Source organism: Onychostoma macrolepis, chromosome 12, assembly GCF_012432095.1.
Source record: "Onychostoma macrolepis isolate SWU-2019 chromosome 12, ASM1243209v1, whole genome shotgun sequence".
NCBI lineage: Eukaryota > Metazoa > Chordata > Actinopteri > Cypriniformes > Cyprinidae > Onychostoma > Onychostoma macrolepis.
The window spans coordinates 29,261,572-29,279,909 of NC_081166.1; the positions used below are offsets into that span (position 1 = coordinate 29,261,572).

The 18,338-nt window shown below is 38.6% G+C and overlaps 2 protein-coding genes across 5 annotated transcripts in view; one reads left to right on the plus strand and one right to left on the minus strand.

Annotated features, from left to right (window-relative positions):
• The first annotated feature begins 10,351 nt into the window (after positions 1–10,351).
• Positions 10,352–18,338, plus strand: part of LOC131550578 (zinc transporter ZIP11-like) — a 148,438-nt gene continuing 140,451 nt past the window's right edge. Inside the window, exons 1-2 of one of the 4 annotated variants that reach the window (XM_058792753.1) lie at positions 10,352–10,498; positions 16,212–16,348. The gene's annotated coding sequence lies outside the window, so the exon portion shown is untranslated. Of the gene's footprint in view, positions 10,499–13,436; positions 13,453–16,211; positions 16,349–18,338 lie in introns of those variants that run through there. The other 3 variants (XM_058792749.1, XM_058792752.1, XM_058792750.1) reach the window with 3 other exon arrangements.
• Positions 10,763–16,213, minus strand: LOC131550577 (somatostatin receptor type 2). The gene has a single exon (XM_058792748.1). The coding sequence runs from the start codon at positions 15,842–15,844 to the stop codon at positions 14,810–14,812; it is 1,035 nt and encodes a 344-aa protein (XP_058648731.1). The 5' UTR covers positions 15,845–16,213; the 3' UTR covers positions 10,763–14,809.

Below are 18,338 nucleotides of genomic sequence, written 5' to 3' on the forward strand. Positions count from 1 at the left end.
GCATTGATCTAAACGACGTGAAAGGCTATATTCAGTTGTTTTTGCTGTGTGTGGTCTTGATAAGGATACGGAAATATGGGAGGGGTCCAAATAATTATTTATATAAATGCTTAAAATTAGATTTGGTTAAAATAAATGCATGTGGGAATAGATTGAGAAACTTTAAATGAGTCATATCATGAGAATTCGTATCTTCCCTATATTCTTTGAGATAAAAGAGGATGATGTCCTATAGCCTACTGTTGTAGGGCGCAAAGTAACGCGGGGTTAGTTGTAACACACGTAGTTTAAACATTTCCACATAAGCTTAACACATTTTTCAGTATTTACTAGTCACCATAACAACATTATATAGAGAAAAAGGTGCGCCAAAAATATATATATATATCTTTTGAAGATGTATCGCTGAGCATTTATTTTACCATAAAATTAAATTTCTGGCTTAAGTAAATTTTTCTTATTCATTTAAAATGAATAAGATTTTAATCTCCAATCTGTTATTTATTAGTTTAGGTTTTTTAATAGCCTTGCAGAGGAAACCGTTTTAAATTCCAGTTACGCAGATGGGGATTGTTGTAACGCTGCGTTACAAATGTGCTCCGCTATTATTAAACTATGGGCGAATTCCAAACGGCTTTTATGCGCCCTTAAAGGGCACCTGGGGACGCCATTTGTAGGGATGTTCCAAATGAAAGTGAACAATGCACGAAGGGCCCTTCCAAAAGTCCGTTAGCGAAGGGAACATGAGATGGTCACTTCACGGAAGTAATTTCCGTTTGTGATGCATTTTAAAGCAAGGTTGGGTTTGATATATACTTCACATACAAACTTAAGTAGAATAGACTGATTAAATTTGTCTTTATATTTTAAAGTAGCTTAATACAAAATATTTTTCACCACTGATGAAAATATGATTTAAGACGGTAGTGCAAGCTAGTTTAGTTTGAAATAGTTAATAGTAAAGAAGGCACAATTAAACATATTTGAATAAAATAATAATAAGAAGAAGAAGAAGTAATATTTATTTGCAACAACTGTTGGAGAGCTGAATGCTGCAAGCACGAGCAGCGTTGTCAAGGTAACATTTGGTCAGTCATTCCCTTTACCAAAGGAGTTCCAAATATGAGACAGTAAAGCCCTACACCCTTCAAAGAACACACTTCAAGGGCTCTAGGGCATAGAGATGCTCACTTCAGTTTGGAATTTGCCCTATGCTATTCTATGACATTAGCGATGTAATTTACACTATTTAGGCTACTTTAATTAATTTTAATGAGAAACAGGTGAATAAAGACTGACAGTCAATATTTAGAGCCCGGTCTCATGAAAATGCGTACCAATAGTACGCCAAATAAAAATAAAAACTCGTGGTATTTCCACGCAGAAATTGACGTATGCACGTGTTTGGCATGGATATAATACGCAGTTTTGCATGCATATGATACGAAATTTGCAACCCGATCTCATGAAAGTGCATATAAACAGTACGCCAAATAAAAACAAAAACTCGTGGTACTGATACGCAGAAATTGACTTTGGCGTGAATATGATACGCACGTTTTTGGCGTGCATATAATAGCAGTTTTTAGATGAATATGATACGAAATTTGCAACCCGATCTCATGAAAGTGCGCATAAATAGTACAAATAAGAATAAAAACTCGCGAAAACTGCGTATTATATGCATGCCAAACACTTGCGTATCATATACATGCCAAATTTAATTTCTGCGTATCAATACCACGAGTTTTTGTTTTTATTTGGCGTACTATTTATAGGCATATAGGTCGTTTTTTAATGCTCCGATTAGCATTGCAGAAGACACTAAACAGTTTTAAATTCCAGTTATATATTGTTTTTTTATATTGACAAAACACTTTAGTTTGTCTTGTATAGCCTATTTATTTATTTATTTTTTCATGAGATCAGATAACATTTTAAGCTGTCATATGGTCATGTTACAACGTGCCCCTCAGATAATGTACCCCACCTATGGGGCATGTTGTCACATTTCACTTCCATTTTTTGAGGGTAAATAAACAAAAACGTATACACTGTAATTATGAAACAAAGTGACATATTTGTACTAGACAATTGTGAAATTACTGTGGATAAAAAAAATATATATTCTGAACCTCATGTGGATTTAGCCTAAACTGAGAAAGTCAAAAAGTGTTATGTTGTGTTACGTTTATTAAAAATAAGGTGAAATACGTAGCATTGCTGTTTCCGCCACTGAATAAAAAAATATGTAACTGCGAATTTTTATCTTACAATTCTTACTTTTGATCTCACAATTCTTGACTCAGAATCGCTAGATATAAACTCAACTGTGAGTTTGCAAGTCAGAATTTTGAGATAAGCTATAAACGCTATTATCCACCTTTTTCTAAAGAGCGGTTGCAGCCATTTGTAAATTCTATGGGTCGAGCTTCAGGTCGTTTTGCTGCTTGATATTAAAATTGGTGTCTTACCATTGTCAGGAGTCTGGACTGTCTGTGTGTGTGTTTTGCTCCCTGTGTCCCAGTGTTTATGCCCATATTTGGTTATTTTCCTGTTCCTGTCCTCCTCTAGTATAATTCGTTAATTCCCTGCACCTGTGTTTAATTAATTATCACGTGTATTTAAGTTCCTGTCTGTGTGTTTCTCTCTGTCGGGTCTACTTAGTTACTTCATGTGTTGCTCAAGTTCCTATCGTCCGTAGATGGTCCTTGAGAGGAGTTTGCCACATTCATGGAGTGGACTCTGGCGAGAAAGGTAGCTCCACTCCAGACCCAGAGCCCAACCCACTAACTCCCCGTGGTGTGGAGCATCAGCCCGAGCCCACCGATGATGGAGAGCCATTTCGAGCGACTGAGCGGAGGATCGCCCTGGACGTTGAGCCCAACCCATCAGACCAGCTGCGAGAGCCAGTGACAGTGTCCACCACGAGGGATCAAACTGTGGACGCTTAGAGCGTGGAGTGGAGCTCTGCCCACTACACCGCGGCTGAGGGTGAGCTGATTATACAGCTGCTGGATTTGGAAGGGGACCTGATAGACTGGGAAACTGGTCTGGAGATCGACCTGCCCTCTCTCTCCTCTCTCCGTCGTCCCCGCTGGTCCCATCCAGCCCTCCTTCGTCTCTGGTCCCCATGTCCAGCCCAGAGGGGGCTCCCCGAACCTCCAGTGCCTGCTCCTCGAGAGCGCTCTCAAGAACATAATATTCCAGAGCGTCATCCTGTTCCCTTGTTCAGCCCAGAGGAGGCTCACAAATGCCCGCCTTCCCACCCGCTCCTGCCTCCTCCACTGCTGTTGTCTGGCAGCCCCTCCGCTTGCCCTCAGCCCCCTATCTGTACAGTGCGAGCCCCACGGAACTGCCATCCTCCAGCGTCGCCGGGGCTGGAGTGTCCCTCCCCTCCGCCTCCAGCCTCCGAGGCCCGGACTCCGCCTCGGCCCGTTGACCCAGCGGCTCCACCTCGGCTCTTAGCTCCCTCGCCTCCACTGTCATCCGTCGATCCACTAGCTCCACCGGGCTCCCTTGTTCCTCCGGCTGTGCCTTGGTCTGGCGTCGACCATCCTGCGCCTCGGGACTCCACTCCTCTGGCTGCGCCTCGTCCCTTCATCCCTCCGGCTCCGTTAGGCTCCTTCATCCCCTCGGCTCCTCCTAAGTCGCTCCAGCTCCACCCATCTCCGGATCTCCGCCTCGGTCGCCAGAGCCCTCGGCTCCACCCTGGCCCCCCGGATCCTCGGCATCCCCCTGGCTCGTTGGCTCTCCGTCTCCGCCTCGGCTCCTTCACCACCTGCTCCGCCACCGTTGGTCGGCCCCCTGGAGTCGGTGGCCATTCCTCCTCCATGTCTCCTCCCTCCTTCGTCACCTCCCTGGTCTCTGCCCGTTGTACTCCTCCCAGATATCCGTCCTCCTCCTTAGTTCCCGCCCGCCCCTCCCCTTTGGATGTTGTTTCTATGGTGCGAGGACGCACCTTCCGGGAGGGGGCGATATGTCAGGAGTCTGGTCTGTGTGTGTGTGTTTTGCTCCCTGTGTCCCAGTGTTTGACCATATTTGGTTATTTTCCTGTTCCTGTCCTCATGTAGTCTAATTCGTTCATCCCCTGCACCTGTGTTTAATTAATTATCCTGTGTATTTAAGTTCCTGTCTGTGTGTTTCTGCCGGTCGGGTCTACTTGTGTTGCTCAAGCGCCTATTGTGTGGATTTCCCCTGTTTTCTGTGAATTAAAGTTTGGACGTTTACTCGTGCTTCCTCGACAGCGACTTGTGACAACCATATTATTTTAATGTATTATCTTAATTATGAACACCCTGGTTTGCAGTGCATAGAGTTTTACCGTTTACTGCACATTGTTATTCCTCTCGTTATTTCCCTATATAGCGGCTAAGTCTTGCCCATAGGCTCACTTCCATGTTGAAGAAAAAGGTGCATATATAGGGCAAATGTCTTTTTTCCTCAGAACTGCACTTTATAACTCCCAATTGCAAGTTTATATCTCACAATTCTGAGAAAAGAAGTCACGACTGAGAGGAAAATGTCAGAATTGCAAGATTATAAACTCGCAATTGCAAGAGGAAAAAGGAAGCCAGAATTGACAGTTTATATTTCGCAATTGTGACTTTATTTCTCATGATTGCAAGTTTACATCCTGCAATTCTGATTTTATAGCTTACAATTGTGAGTTACACAATTCTGAGGGGAAAAAAGGCAGAATTGCGAGTTTATATCACGAAAGTCTGAGAAAAAAAAAATCTGTTTTGTAAGCTCTAAATGCACAATTGCGAGAGGGAGAAAAAAAAAAAAAAGAATTGTAGATGGTCACAATTATCTTTTTTTCTTTTTCTTTTTTATTTGGTGGTGGAAACAGGCTTCCATACATTATTAATGACAGTTCCATGGCTGGTACAAGACCCTGTGCAGTTGCATAAACAGTCACTTGTGTTGAGAACTAGTTTGACCAACCCTGTTGAAAAAAACCATATGCTGGTTAGCTATGTTTTGAAGCATGGCTGCTGGTTTGAGCTGGTTTAAGCTGGTTCTTAGCTGGTCCTAAGCAACTAGCTCCTGCTCAGGACCATCTTAGGACCAGCACATGACCAGCTCAAACCAGCAGCCATGCTTCAAAACATACCTAACCAGCATATGCTGGATTTTTCAACAGGGAACTAGCAGACAGTTGAGTGTTAAACATTGTTACTTTTCTAATTCAAATTGGGCCAGCCTACCTTTTTGTAACTGATTTAAAAAAAAGATATGACCAGTCTTAAAGAAAACAAATTACATGACTAATTTTTTAAGACAGACAAGTCTAAGCAGTTTATGCAACTGGCCCCTGGACTCTGCCATCTTTGCTCATGGGTACTCAGATCCAGGAACAGTCACATGACAATCACTTATCAAAGGCAGCAAAAAGGGTAAATCATGTACACAATGAAATAACTGAATGGGTGAAGCTGAATGAAGCTAACCTTGACTGATTAAACAGACAAACAGGCTATAGCACATGAGCAGTTCGCACTGTGTGTTTCTTAAAGGTACAGTTGCAAAACAAACAACAACAAAACAAATTGTTCCAAAAGTGTCTGGAACTCAGTTCTAACAGTTTGACACACACACACACACACACACACACACACACTATCATAACTTTATAAGTTATAGCCTTATAAATGTATGATAGACCCCACAATCTTCTTTTTGATTCTTGCAGGCAGTAGCCTTATGTAAAATGGTTTCAAGTCATTTTTAATAGAAATTCAGGCTGCATGAATACTGAGGTTAGTTATAGTATCTTCTGCTTTAACGGAACTGAAATTGGTAATTCTAACAGAAGAGAATGGTGAACACACCAGTAGGCCTTCACCTCTGACAGCACTTAGTCAATGAGAGCAGAAACTGAGAATATATGGGGTTAAAGGTCAATGGCAGATAAGCCATGAAAAGCCTTGATGAAAGGTAAACTGTGGCAATGACAATAAACAGACACAGCTTGAATAAAGGGTAAAATAAATCAAAATGATAAACGATTAAAATGAATATGGAAACAGAAAGTATCTAGTCTATTTGATAAGTGTTTGAAATAGTGAGCCATTAATTTTCAAACTTTGGGTATCAAAGTGTTATGAAGCTCTAACCAAATGAATATTTGCATCGCTCTCTGAAGTACTGTTTTAAATTAAATTCAGGTTTCAAGAAAAGGGCAACAGTGAGAGGAAATCCATTGTTTTCAAGCTGACAAAGTAGCAATGGGAAAATCTGATAGGGTTGTTAGTACAGTGTGTGATTCAAAGAGAGAGGATTATGCATTACTAATGAGAAAGCAAAGCATTTCTGTGTTTCTTTAACTTTGGGCACTTTTATGTCCCAGTTGCTGATTTTTATTAAAACAGATTTCAACTTTTTTTCATCTTCTTTTTGTTATGTGAAGGTTTCATTAAAACTGTACTGGAAACTTTTTACCATGCTTTCGTCATTTATTTTTTATACTTTTCAATTTCCATTTATATATTTGAATGTTTTAAGCTTATCCCAGACAAACATGTATCAATCTGAAATGTGTAAATGTACATTTTGTTGAATTATCTAAATGATGTAAAAATTAAACATGGCACTCGGAGGCGGCAAAACCGCCAAAAGACGTCCGTATTTTGTGTTCATTGACCATTTCCATTATGTTCACAATATATGTAAGTATAAAAGCTAAATAGCCTACATCCTTCCTTAGCGAGCATGTTTGATTGTCAGAGAGTCATTAAGAAATTGGTTTGAGTCACACCAACTTTATGGGTATTTTTTTATTGCCAATTTGTTGTAAAGAAATAAGGTCAAATATGAATGCAAAATGAGGCAGTTTATTACTGTCGTTTTAATAAATGGCATATGGCTCTCTTATTGTCTATAATAAGTGCCTCAGGACAACTAAACTATTCATTATTTTTCTGATATGTCACAAACCTATACATTATAGGCCTGCACCGAACATGTGACGCCCAAGGGTCCAATTAAAAGCTTTTGTCATTGTATGCACAGTGATAATGATACATGATTATAGTCAAATAGCCAAGCTAGGAGTTTAAAAGGATGTTTTCTAAGGCGTAAAGCCAACGGTTGGGGAACGATAAATGAAACCTTTTAGACAGTCTGGGTCATCAGTGACAGACAAGTGACAGCTGAACTAGCGGACAGTTTTGTTGTTTAAAAATGGTCAAATGTAGTGTTAACTAGAGTCTGTTGAACTATCAACTAGATATATAATGGCAGGGTTAAAGTGAAAAGTTTCTGGACAAGAATGACACAAAAAATCACTTTGACACTGTGAATCAAATAAAATAAGTCAACATGCATTTAAGTTGCTAATATGCATAATTTTAGGACTTTTTTTGTTTCTTTCTAGATGGAGTTTTACATATATGTGTTTTATATTTGCTATATTTTTATGTCATGTGATTTATTTCATTTGTATTTCATCTTTGTAATGCTGATTCTGAATGAGTCATTTTCTGTTTAGATGCTTATGACACAATATAGATGCTGCCCTTTGGTCAGAGTAATGAGGGACGTGATCCCATAACCTCCTGAGAGATGTTATTTAAAATTGTTTTGGTACATAATGTGCGTGAGAGCTATTGCTAACCTTCTAATTTTGTATCTAAATCATTTTTTTTTTTTTTTGTGGAAGATATAATGAGCTTAGATTGCATCTGTTTTATGTCAGAGGTATAAATTTTTGACAATCGTCACAAAAACAAATTCGTCATGGAGCCATGGGATACGCTTCTTTGACATTTGTACATGGGAATGATGCATTTTAAGTGTTCTAATCTAAGTACACTGTCTCCCACCAAGTCCTGTCTAATACATTTATGCATACATATATACATACAGAGCTGGGTAGTAACTAGGGATGCACCGATATCGGTATCGGGCCCGATACTGAGCTCCTGTACTCGTGCTCGTTAAAATGCCCCGATACCAAGCGCCGATACCTCACAGCATGTGATAAGTCCCATATTCAGACAAAGAAACAGGACAACATGCAGCAGAATGGAGTTATTGGAGATTAAGGATGTCTACGAAGCAGATGTATGCAATGAATAATGTTAAACATTCAGTATTAATGCCTTTATAGCTGATGTGCGCGAACTGAAAAGCAAAGCGCTGAGTGGATTGAGCGGGCGAGTGAATATACTTTTCTCACAGACATCACTGGAACGTTTGTAGTTCGGTCGGATATGTCAAAAACAAGTAAACAAAACAATGCACAAGTTACTTAACGGTAGGGAGAGAGCACCGGTGTCAAAAGTATTCACATTCATTACTCAGGCAGAAGTATAGATACTAGGGTTTAAAAAGACTTCTGTAGAAGTTGAAGTATCAACTCAAGCTTTTTACTGAAGTAAAAGTGTAAAAGTACTGGTTTCAAAACTACTTAAAGTATAAAAGTAAAAGTAAAAGTAATGTAAGGGGAAAAAAATGCCATTAAGGACAAAAGCTTAGGCCACAGGGGCCTATTGTGCACTACCCCACCTCCTCAAAAAAAAAAAATTTCTAAAGGCCATAATGACTATAATGTTATATTAAAATGTTAATGTTGAAAAATTTGGGTTGCACTAGGCTACCTGTTTCAGCCGCATATATGCCCATTAAAAATTAACGCATTTTAGTACAATGCAAATACATTAAAGAACCATATATGTGTACTATGGTTTTAAAAATTGAGTGTTTAATCTTATCATTATACATTACTGACACTCTATCCTCTAATTTGATACTGTTAAGTGCTTTGACACAATCTGTATTGTTAAAAGCGCTATATAAATAAAGGTGACTTGACTACTACTGAGCATTAACGTGTTTCATGGAGCAGAAGATATGATGACTAGTTGCCTATAAGTATTGTAATGGTGCAAAAAGTCAAACTTCAGAGGAATGTCATCATTAACCTTTATTGGAATGTAAATGTACACCCAAGCTTAGCTGCAGGAATCTGTGAGGGCAACGGACAAAAAAATTTCTGTACCCAGGGCAGGCTTAGTAACAATTACCCTTGTATGGTTGTCTATATACAGGGGTGCACATACGTTTTTCAGCCTGGTTCTCGTATGAGAACCTGGAGATTTGGTTTAGTCCTCACACAGGCCATGGCATGTAGTGTGACCCATAAACTATAACTATAAAAAAATTAATTAATAATAGTGATAATAATATTATTGCACTTCATTTATTATTTTTGTTTTATATATATAAATTAACTAACTAAAAAAAATAAACTAAATAATCAAGTGTGATAATACAAATGCAATTATTTCATAGTAAACTTAAAAATAAAATGTTAATATTTTTATTATTATCATTATTTTAATTTTCAAACGTAAAATCAGCGAGCTTTTATTTTGGCGGGTTGCCGGCGAGTAAGTATTATGCGCTTCCGGGTTTAGCGCTGCTGATGGAATTGCGTCAGTGTATGAAATGTCACAGACAGTTTTGCTTTGAAAACGGCAGCAGGTAGCCTAGATTATGCTTTCAGTTTGGATAGAAATCTTATACAGTACAGTTTGTCGATCTAAAATGGTCAACCATGTCGGTACGCAAATGCGCTGTCAAAACTTATTTACGCAGCGCATTTTTAATTTTGGTCGCGCGTGCGGACCACTTATGTGCACCCCTGTCTATATACAATAAACATTAGTGCTGTCAAAATTAATGATTAATCCAAGTGATTAATAAACTCAATCCTGATACCTTCCTGGTTTGTACTATGCTCAATTCTATAGCTAATGGCACCAATGTCACATTTAACTAGAAGATGTAACAAACACTTTGGACTCGATCCTGTATGTACAACAACAGAGTAATCTAAGTTACATCAATTACATTTCGCTCGAGGTCTCTTCGAGAGAAGAGCTTTAGCTTAGCATAGATCGTTGAATCCGATTAGACCAGTAGCATCGCGTTCAAAAATGACCAAAGAGTTTCGATATTTGTCCTATTTAAAACTTGACTCTTCTGTAGTTATGTCGTGTATTAAGACTGGTGGTGGTTGAGGAGAGACCCCCCACATGATTGTAAAGCGCTTTGGGTGTATAGCAATACACAATAAAAGCGCTATATAAATGCTTCATTCATTCAAGACCGGTAGAAAATGAAAAGTTGCGATTTTCTAGGCCGATATGATTAGGAACTATACTCTCATTCCGGCGTAGTAATCAAGGAACTTTGCTGCCGTACCATGGCGCAGTGATATTACGTAGCGCCTGAAAGTAGTCCCCAGCTATATTATAATTTAGGTACCTAGCTGGGGACTACTTTCAGGCGCTGCGTAATATCACTGCGCCATGGTACGGCAGCAAAGTTCCTTGATTATTACGCCGGAATGAGAGTATAGTTCTTAAGAAATAATCTTTTTTGAGTAACGACCCCAACACTGGCTACGTCCTTGCTGGAGTGTGATGTGATTTGTGTCATGTGCAGGTGCGATGGATCGCGTGCAAACCAATAGGGTGTCGGAATGGTATGTGTTTATACTTCTCATCCAAACACAATCAAATTCACTCTACCCGGACGGCGCGATTTATCTGGATAGGTTTTTTTTTTTTGAACGATCACAAGCCGAAATGAAATAGGAGTAACGAGGCTATTTTTAAAATGTAAGGTGTAGAAAGTACAGATAATGGCGTGAAAATGTAAGGGTAGAAGTAAAAAGTCGGCTGAAAAATAATTACTCCAGTAAAGTATAGATACCCAAAATTTCTACTGGGAGGGAGGCAGGGAGAGATAGAGCGCGCGCACTTCTGTGATCTTTATTGATGTTCGCTCACATAGCATGCATCACTTGGATTAAAACTGAATCGTAAATCTAAGACAATTTATAGGGGCATTCACTATAAAATAATTTATTTTCAACCTTAAGCATACACGACTTTCTGGCGAAAGTGAAACTAGCAGCCTGTGTGAAATGCGCGAGGCTGCTGTCCTCTCATTCTGCACCAGTACAAACACGTGCGCGCGTTGTGCATGTTTTGCTCGCTTCATGAGTGTTTCTGCATTAGAAAGAAAAGCAAAGAAACACGCGACTTCTACTTCTGAAAATATCACAGTTAGGAGATTTATAACGAGTGGTTCCCTGCATTATTACAGCAAAACGCGTGATTTTAGCAGCTCTAATGCAATTGAATTAAAGATGATGTACCATAGAGCAAAAAATAAAAAGTGAACAGTGAAAGCAACAAAAACTTGTAAAATACATTTTAATGTGCATAATTAAGTGTGAAAATAACCGAAGGATATACAGTCAAACCAAAAATTATTCAGAGACCAAATATAATTTGATATTTTTTACTAGTGGGTGCAGGACACTATAGTTCATTTATGTAAGAGAGGATAGCAAAATAAAGTAAACTGTGACATTATATCCAAAAATTCTTCATACAGTGGACTACCAATAAAATTGATACAAATTTGGAACCAAAAATTATTCAGACCGAGTCTGGAAAAAACAAACAAAAAAAAAGCTGAAGTTCAGGTTTGCATGAACCTGGTTGACAGCATGCCCAGGAGACTACAGGCTGTCATTAAGGCCAAGGGTTGCCTGACAAAGTATTGATAGTTGTGTAAATATTGTGATACTAACAGCTGTCTGAATAATTTTGGTTGATTGTAATCCATCACATACCTGTAACATATGCAGCCGGACACAGAGGTAAGTAATAGTACATAAATGTTTATTGAACAGGATGTGGATTACGGAGCTGTGCAGGGGAGACTTGAGGTGAGTGGCTGACTTCTGAGGTTTGCACCGAAGATGGGTATGAATGTCAATGTGAATATATATTGTCCACAGATACGAAGGGCAGATGAGACGAAATTTTTACAAATGCAATGAAAATATCGGTATCGGTGCTCGGTATCAACAAGTACCAAAATAAAAGTATCGGTGCATCCCTAGTAGTAACTGATGTAATCTGGATTACGTAATCAGATTCCAAAAATTAAGTACTTGTAATCAGAGTAAGTTACATTTTAAAATACTCGTAATCAGACTACAGTTACTTTTTTATGGATTACATGATTACATATTATTCACACAATAGCAATAAATTATTCATAAATCATTGATTCTCCTTAATTTCTCTTTTTCATCTTTTAAATTTTCCTTTCTAAAATAGCCTACCGATTATATACATATTATATATATATGTATATATAGTCCAGTTTTGTGGAAATTCACTCAAAGATCAGTCATTAGTCAGGTGGCGACTGCATCTGAACACTGGATTTACAAAAATATTTTCAACATTGCATCAACTAGGCTACTGATGAACACATTCATTTTTATTTGAATTATTACTCTGTAGGTTTTTTAACCATGTATTATTAATTATAACTAATTAAAATGCACATATTCACGTTATTTCTTAGTTACATGTAATGCAGGCATTACAAAACTTTGTCATCTAAACCTTATTCACCAAATATATTTGCTTTAAGTACCCTTAGATTTTAAAATAAATATTTCAATAATTAAGTAACACATTTGCATGCTCACAGTTTCTTTGATGTTGATTAATGATCACATTGCATGCAGGTAAATACAAATATTTCATCTTTTTTTAGTAAGTGTTTTATTTAAAACAAAGACTAGAAATGCAAAGACGGTTCTATACTTATGAATGGGAAAAACTGCAACGCGCAGTATGGAGGAATAGTCCAAATTTCCCATAGAAACCTGACCAGGTGACCAGGCACATGCGCAGTATAAGCACGTTATGACTCCGCGTGTGCGCATTGGCTGGTCGAGCCTGAAAAATAAGCTTTTTAAACGCTATTTGAGCATAAGAAACAACATTCATGGGGCAATTAATTTCAGATTTTTGTTGCTGATTTGACATTTTGAGTTCAGCAAGCAGTTTTTGAGATTTCAGGATTCCCCCATTCATTAAGATAGGTCTTGCACGAGCTGCCCGGAGGCGTTGCAAATTAAATATGGCCGCCAAGTGAAGAGACTTTCCTCGAAAGGGAGTTCAAATAATAAAAAAAAAAATTTTAAAGAAAAAAAATGATTTAATTAATTCTCAGCTTTTCATTAAACTCACAACCCCTCTGCAGTTCCTTTACGAACCTTAGTTTGGGAAACCTTGATGTAATATAATGTTTAATGCACTTCATGTTGTAAATTACAATTAATGGAACAAGTTTTCTTACTCTTTGTATTTTTTACATCATTATGGTACAAAATAATGCTATTTAAATCAATGTGATAAACGAGTTAAATCAAAAGTAATCTAAAAGTAATCTGATTATATTACCTAAAATGTGTAATGTAACGGATTACGTTACTTCGTCGTGTAATCTGGAATCAGTAACAGATTACGATTTGTAAGTAATCTACCCAGCTCTGCATACATACATATTTATTTATTTATTTTTAACAGGATGACAGGCAACAACGATCATTTTAAGAAAAGTGTGAGTATGTATATGCATTTATACATGTATACATGTGTGTTCGTATTTTGATGAGAAAAGTTTTATGCAGGTTCCCCTTTAGTCATGAATACTGAATAAGGAAAGGTATGTTATGGGCTTGTATTGCACCTTGACTGCCTATAAAACTGCTGCAAAAACAACACCTTTATAACATTTCAAATGTGGGCCAGATGTGAGACAAAGAAGTGTTGTGGACCATTTTCTCAAGCATTTCTCAGTTGCAAGCCTTCAAGCTGTCAGTATATAAAATCAAACCTGAGTCAAACTTAAAGTAGATGACAGATTTGTTTTTTATCTGCAAGTGGTTATACATTTCTACATTTGAAGCAGAAACATCTCAAACTGAATGCATGTTTGGTTCTCCTTAAACTTTAATCTGGAAACTTTTGACAACTTCCACTAAAAACTTTTGAGAGGTGCTCAGAGATTCATGAATGTTTTAATAATTCATTCCCCTTACTTGAAGAAATAGAATTACACACTTTGTTGTTAGCTGTGAATTTTAATGTTTATGAACAATGATAAATTACATATGTAGAAAGTAATATACCCCCCCCCCCCAAAAAAAAAAATTTTTGGATGATTATATGGAAATATTCAATACATGCAATAAAGTAAAATATTGCCATCAAAGCAGAAGCATAAAATACTTTCTAATCATTTCAGAATCATCAGTTCAGAATATATTATCAAAAACTTACAAAGCATAATTACTTCCCAGCAAAAAAAGCAACCCCCCCCCTCCTCCAAAAAAGTAGCAAAATATATATTTAAAAAAATCAAATAACATATATTAAAAAATCAAATAATAAAAATATACATTACCCTGTGTAGATTATATAATAACACATGGTTATTTAAACAAATGTTGGCCATTAACATCATATTCATCAACTGTTTTCAAACAAATTCACAGCCACATTCCTTCTTCATGTGTCATTCAGTAACAGTCACACAAAAATCCTCAAATATTTGGTCCAAGCTGGATGCCATGACAACCATGACATCATCCCGAAGTCCACAATCAGTTTGACAGCACTTGTACAGGAGGGCAGAAATTGCATAATCATCCTTACAACACGGCCCTTCCTTTGCACAGAAACCGAGCAAATTTGCTTTTGTGGTGAAATAACATTGCTGCAGAAAAGTGTGAGTTATCGACTTCCACTCACCACTTATCACGCCTCAGTCTGCTCGTGTCTTTTTCTCTATTGCACAGAAGCAAATGCAGTCTCAGAGACTGTACTACACAAGTGTGGCGAGCAAAGATTGTCTGTTTACAAAGTGGGAATGCATTGCAACACAAACCCTTCTAACGATTTAAAACAAAGACGTACTAAGCTAGCATGCTTTGTACGTTGGTGTCGTGCAATACAAAGCCCTCGGTGTCTCTGTCGCAGTGTGTCCGTGAGCTCTTGTGAGGGCAAAGGAGGGAGTGGAAATGCCTTCGAAAGGTTTCCGACAAACATGCGTACAGTATTGGATTGGCGCAGCTCCATGAGTACGACAGCAGCACCACAAACTCAAAGCCACGCGTGAAATCGAGCATCAGGTCTATTTGGTGCAGAGAGCAAAAGTTGAAGACGTAGAACGGCAGCCAGCAGATGCCAAACACCAAAACGACCGCCACTACCATCTTAGTAACCTGTTTCTCAAACCTGTGACTTTCCAATGAAGACGTTTGCTGTCTGGCGTTTCTCAGAGTCACTAGAAGTGCTGTGTAAAACACAATCATTACGATGAACGGCAAGGCGAAGCCCAGTACGAACGTGTAGCTAAGAAAGGCCAACCACCAGGTGTCAGATGCAACATGAGGGTCGACGGTGCACAAACCATAGTTGGCAGAAAAGTGAATAGCCATTGGAAGCACTGGAAACAGAGAGATAAACCACATTAATGTGGCAATGATCTTCGCCCGTTGCGGTGTCCGCCAGCGAGCGAAGCGTAACGGGTCTACCAGAGCCATATAGCGATCAACACTCATCACCGTCAAGCAGAACACGCTTGTGAATTGATTGATGCCATCCAGAACCATAACCAGCTTACAAACGGCGTCTCCGAAGATCCACTGGTCCTGGAAGTTTTGGATGGCGATGAACGGGAGTCCTACCATGAAGAGTCCATCCGCCAGAGCCAAGTTGAAAATGTAGACGGTGGTCGCCGAAGACATTTTGTCCAGTTTCAGAATGGCGACGATGACCAGCGAGTTCCCGGCCAATCCCACAATGCACACGGCCAGGTACAAGACGGCCATAGTGACGCTGAAAGCATTGAAGTCCTCCTGAATGTAGATGTTGTTTATCGCAGAGCTGTCCAGATCTACGATCGACACGTTGTCGTAAAACATTCCCAAAGGTTTTGAGGTTTCCATTACTGGTCAGAAACGGTTTTGTAGTTCTTGGAGGAGAAGATCTTGATGAAAATTCAAAAATTGCAGGAGAAGTTCAAATGTATTAGATCTTGACAAAATTTATGGTCAAAAATGGTTTGCAGTCCTTGCAGGAGAAGTTTAAATTAAATATTATAACTTGCTGAAATTTCTGGAAAAATATGGTTTGTAATCCTTGCAGAAGTACAAATGTATTAGATCTCGCCAAAATTTCTGGAAGAAAATGGTTTGTAGTTCAAATGTATTAGATCTTTCTTAAACGTCTGGTCAAAAGCAGTTTGTAGTCCTTGCAGTCCTTGCGAGTTGAACCGTATCAGATCTTGCCAAAATTAGTTCTTGATCTCCACAGGTTTGCATCCACCTTGTCCTTGAAGCTGGTTTATTTTCCCATCTCGAGAACTTCCCCAGTTGGTCTTTGAAGAAATTTCAGCATAAGCTTGGAGGAAAAACAAGCTTCACCCAAAAGAACCGGCACTCAAACGACTGGTAGGATATTTGTTGAAAGATCTAGACTCCAAAGCAGAAATCTAGTGGGTGTTTGACCCTCCTAGTGAGATCTTATATATCCCCCCAGCAGCGCCCAGAGTGTGTGTGTGTGTGTGTGTGTGTCTAAAGTCATCCGTTGACTCCGATAAGCTGCGCCGGCTCGTTCCAATCCGCTGTTAAGAGGTTTCCAGGGTGCCATCTGTTACAATACTTTTGTTTTCATAACTAAACACCCTTGTCAGAAGGTCCATCCAGCCTCTTTCTTTCACACTCCCTTGCTCACTCCCTCTCATTTTCCTCCTTCTCTCCACCCCTCTGTTTCCTCCCTTTTCTCGCAGTTCAGTGGGGGGTCAATCTGAGCCGATCATCCCCCAACTTCCCCTCTGGGCCACCCACTTTCCAAATACGTCCCCAAAGGATGAGTGATGAATCTGGCCTGTCTCCCTCTGCTTGTTTTAATGCGCTGCGTTCCCCCCTTCAGTGTTTATATTTCTCGCCGATTGTCTTTGTTTGTTGGTCAGTGAATCATTTATCACGCACAAGGCCTCGGTGGGTGGAAACGGTTGCAGATAAAAGGGCAAGAGTAATGAGCGATCACCTTAGTCCTGTTCCTCCTCGGACACGCATAGTTGGAATGCCGCAATTCTCACAGTGAACTTCCCAGGATAACGGTAACTGAGGGAGGTAATGCTTATATAGTGAGCTATATACTCACCTCACTGACAAGCACAGTTTTGGTGGTAAATATGCGGTTATGCAATATGCAGATTGTTTTGAAGGCCGCCCTACTCCCAATTCCATGAAATCATTCCTAGAATTTGGAACTTTCCATTGGCATGTTACTGTAAACTTGGAAATGCTTTGAGCTTATTTAGAGGTTTAAAGGGCCTCAAGTGACTTGAAGACAGGTATCCAGACCACTCCAATAAATCTCCACGGTCGGCGTTTGGTTTCACTGTTCTGGGCTTGAGTTTTCTTGCATCTCTTAACAAGGAACATACCGGTTTTACAAACAGCATGTTGTGGTTTCTAAGAATTGTAACTGTTTGGGAAAGAAGAAATGTTCAAAAACCTTTAATGCATGTTCCTGGTCTCATCTGTGCATCTCTTTATTCCTTTGTCTTTCGAGTTGTTTTTTTTTATTTGCATGTGTCTTTAATTAGTTCCATTATTTCTGTTTTCAATTGTACTGAAATTACTCCCCTTTTATCGTTCATCTCTGTTCTTATGGCTTCTCGTACATCTTAAATACAAATCTCAAATGCACATGGCCGTAGTGAATCACCTGTAAAGTTCAGTGATGCTTTACTTTGTCCATTTTTGCCATTTTTCTGGTAACAATTCCTGAAGAGAAATCCGGTGTAATTTATCTGTCACAATAAAAATAATATAGTCATGTTCTATGTGATGGAAGTCATTTTAATATTTCGTTTTGCTATTTTAAACGTCACTGAACAGCCCTGATGGACTCTGTTCTCAAAGACGAACATACATCAGAAGTTCATATGGTTAGTGAATCCCATTGCCATGAAAGAAACAACAGTCTGCTCACCATAAAGGAGACGGAGGATACATTACCAGATGCGTTTCTAAGAAAGCTGTCGTTATCAAACAAGATATTAGATCAAATAAATGAGAAAAGAGATGAGAGATAAAAGGAGAGTAATAACTGAAGAGCAAATATAAAGGAGCTAATTAAAGAGCGCACATGAGATAAGAAAAGGTTGATTAGAGAAATAACGCAATATAAAAAGTATTACATTTTATAATTGTATCATTGATGGGATTGGAATATAATTTGAACGGGGTTCAAACTCGGGTCACTTGAATATAAAGCAGCATGAAAGTATCAGAGCACATGCTATATATACATAATAATACAGTCGGGGGCACAGAGAATAATTGTAAAAATTATTAAATAAAATTTCACAAAATTAATAATTCAATTTTATTATTTGTAATTTTATTAATAATTATTTTATTTATTTAT

Bases quoted from the DNA above. Each gene is read 5' to 3' on its own strand.
- LOC131550577 (XM_058792748.1), bottom strand. From the start codon at position 15,844: ATGGAAACCTCAAAACCTTTGGGAATGTTTTACGACAACGTGTCGATC.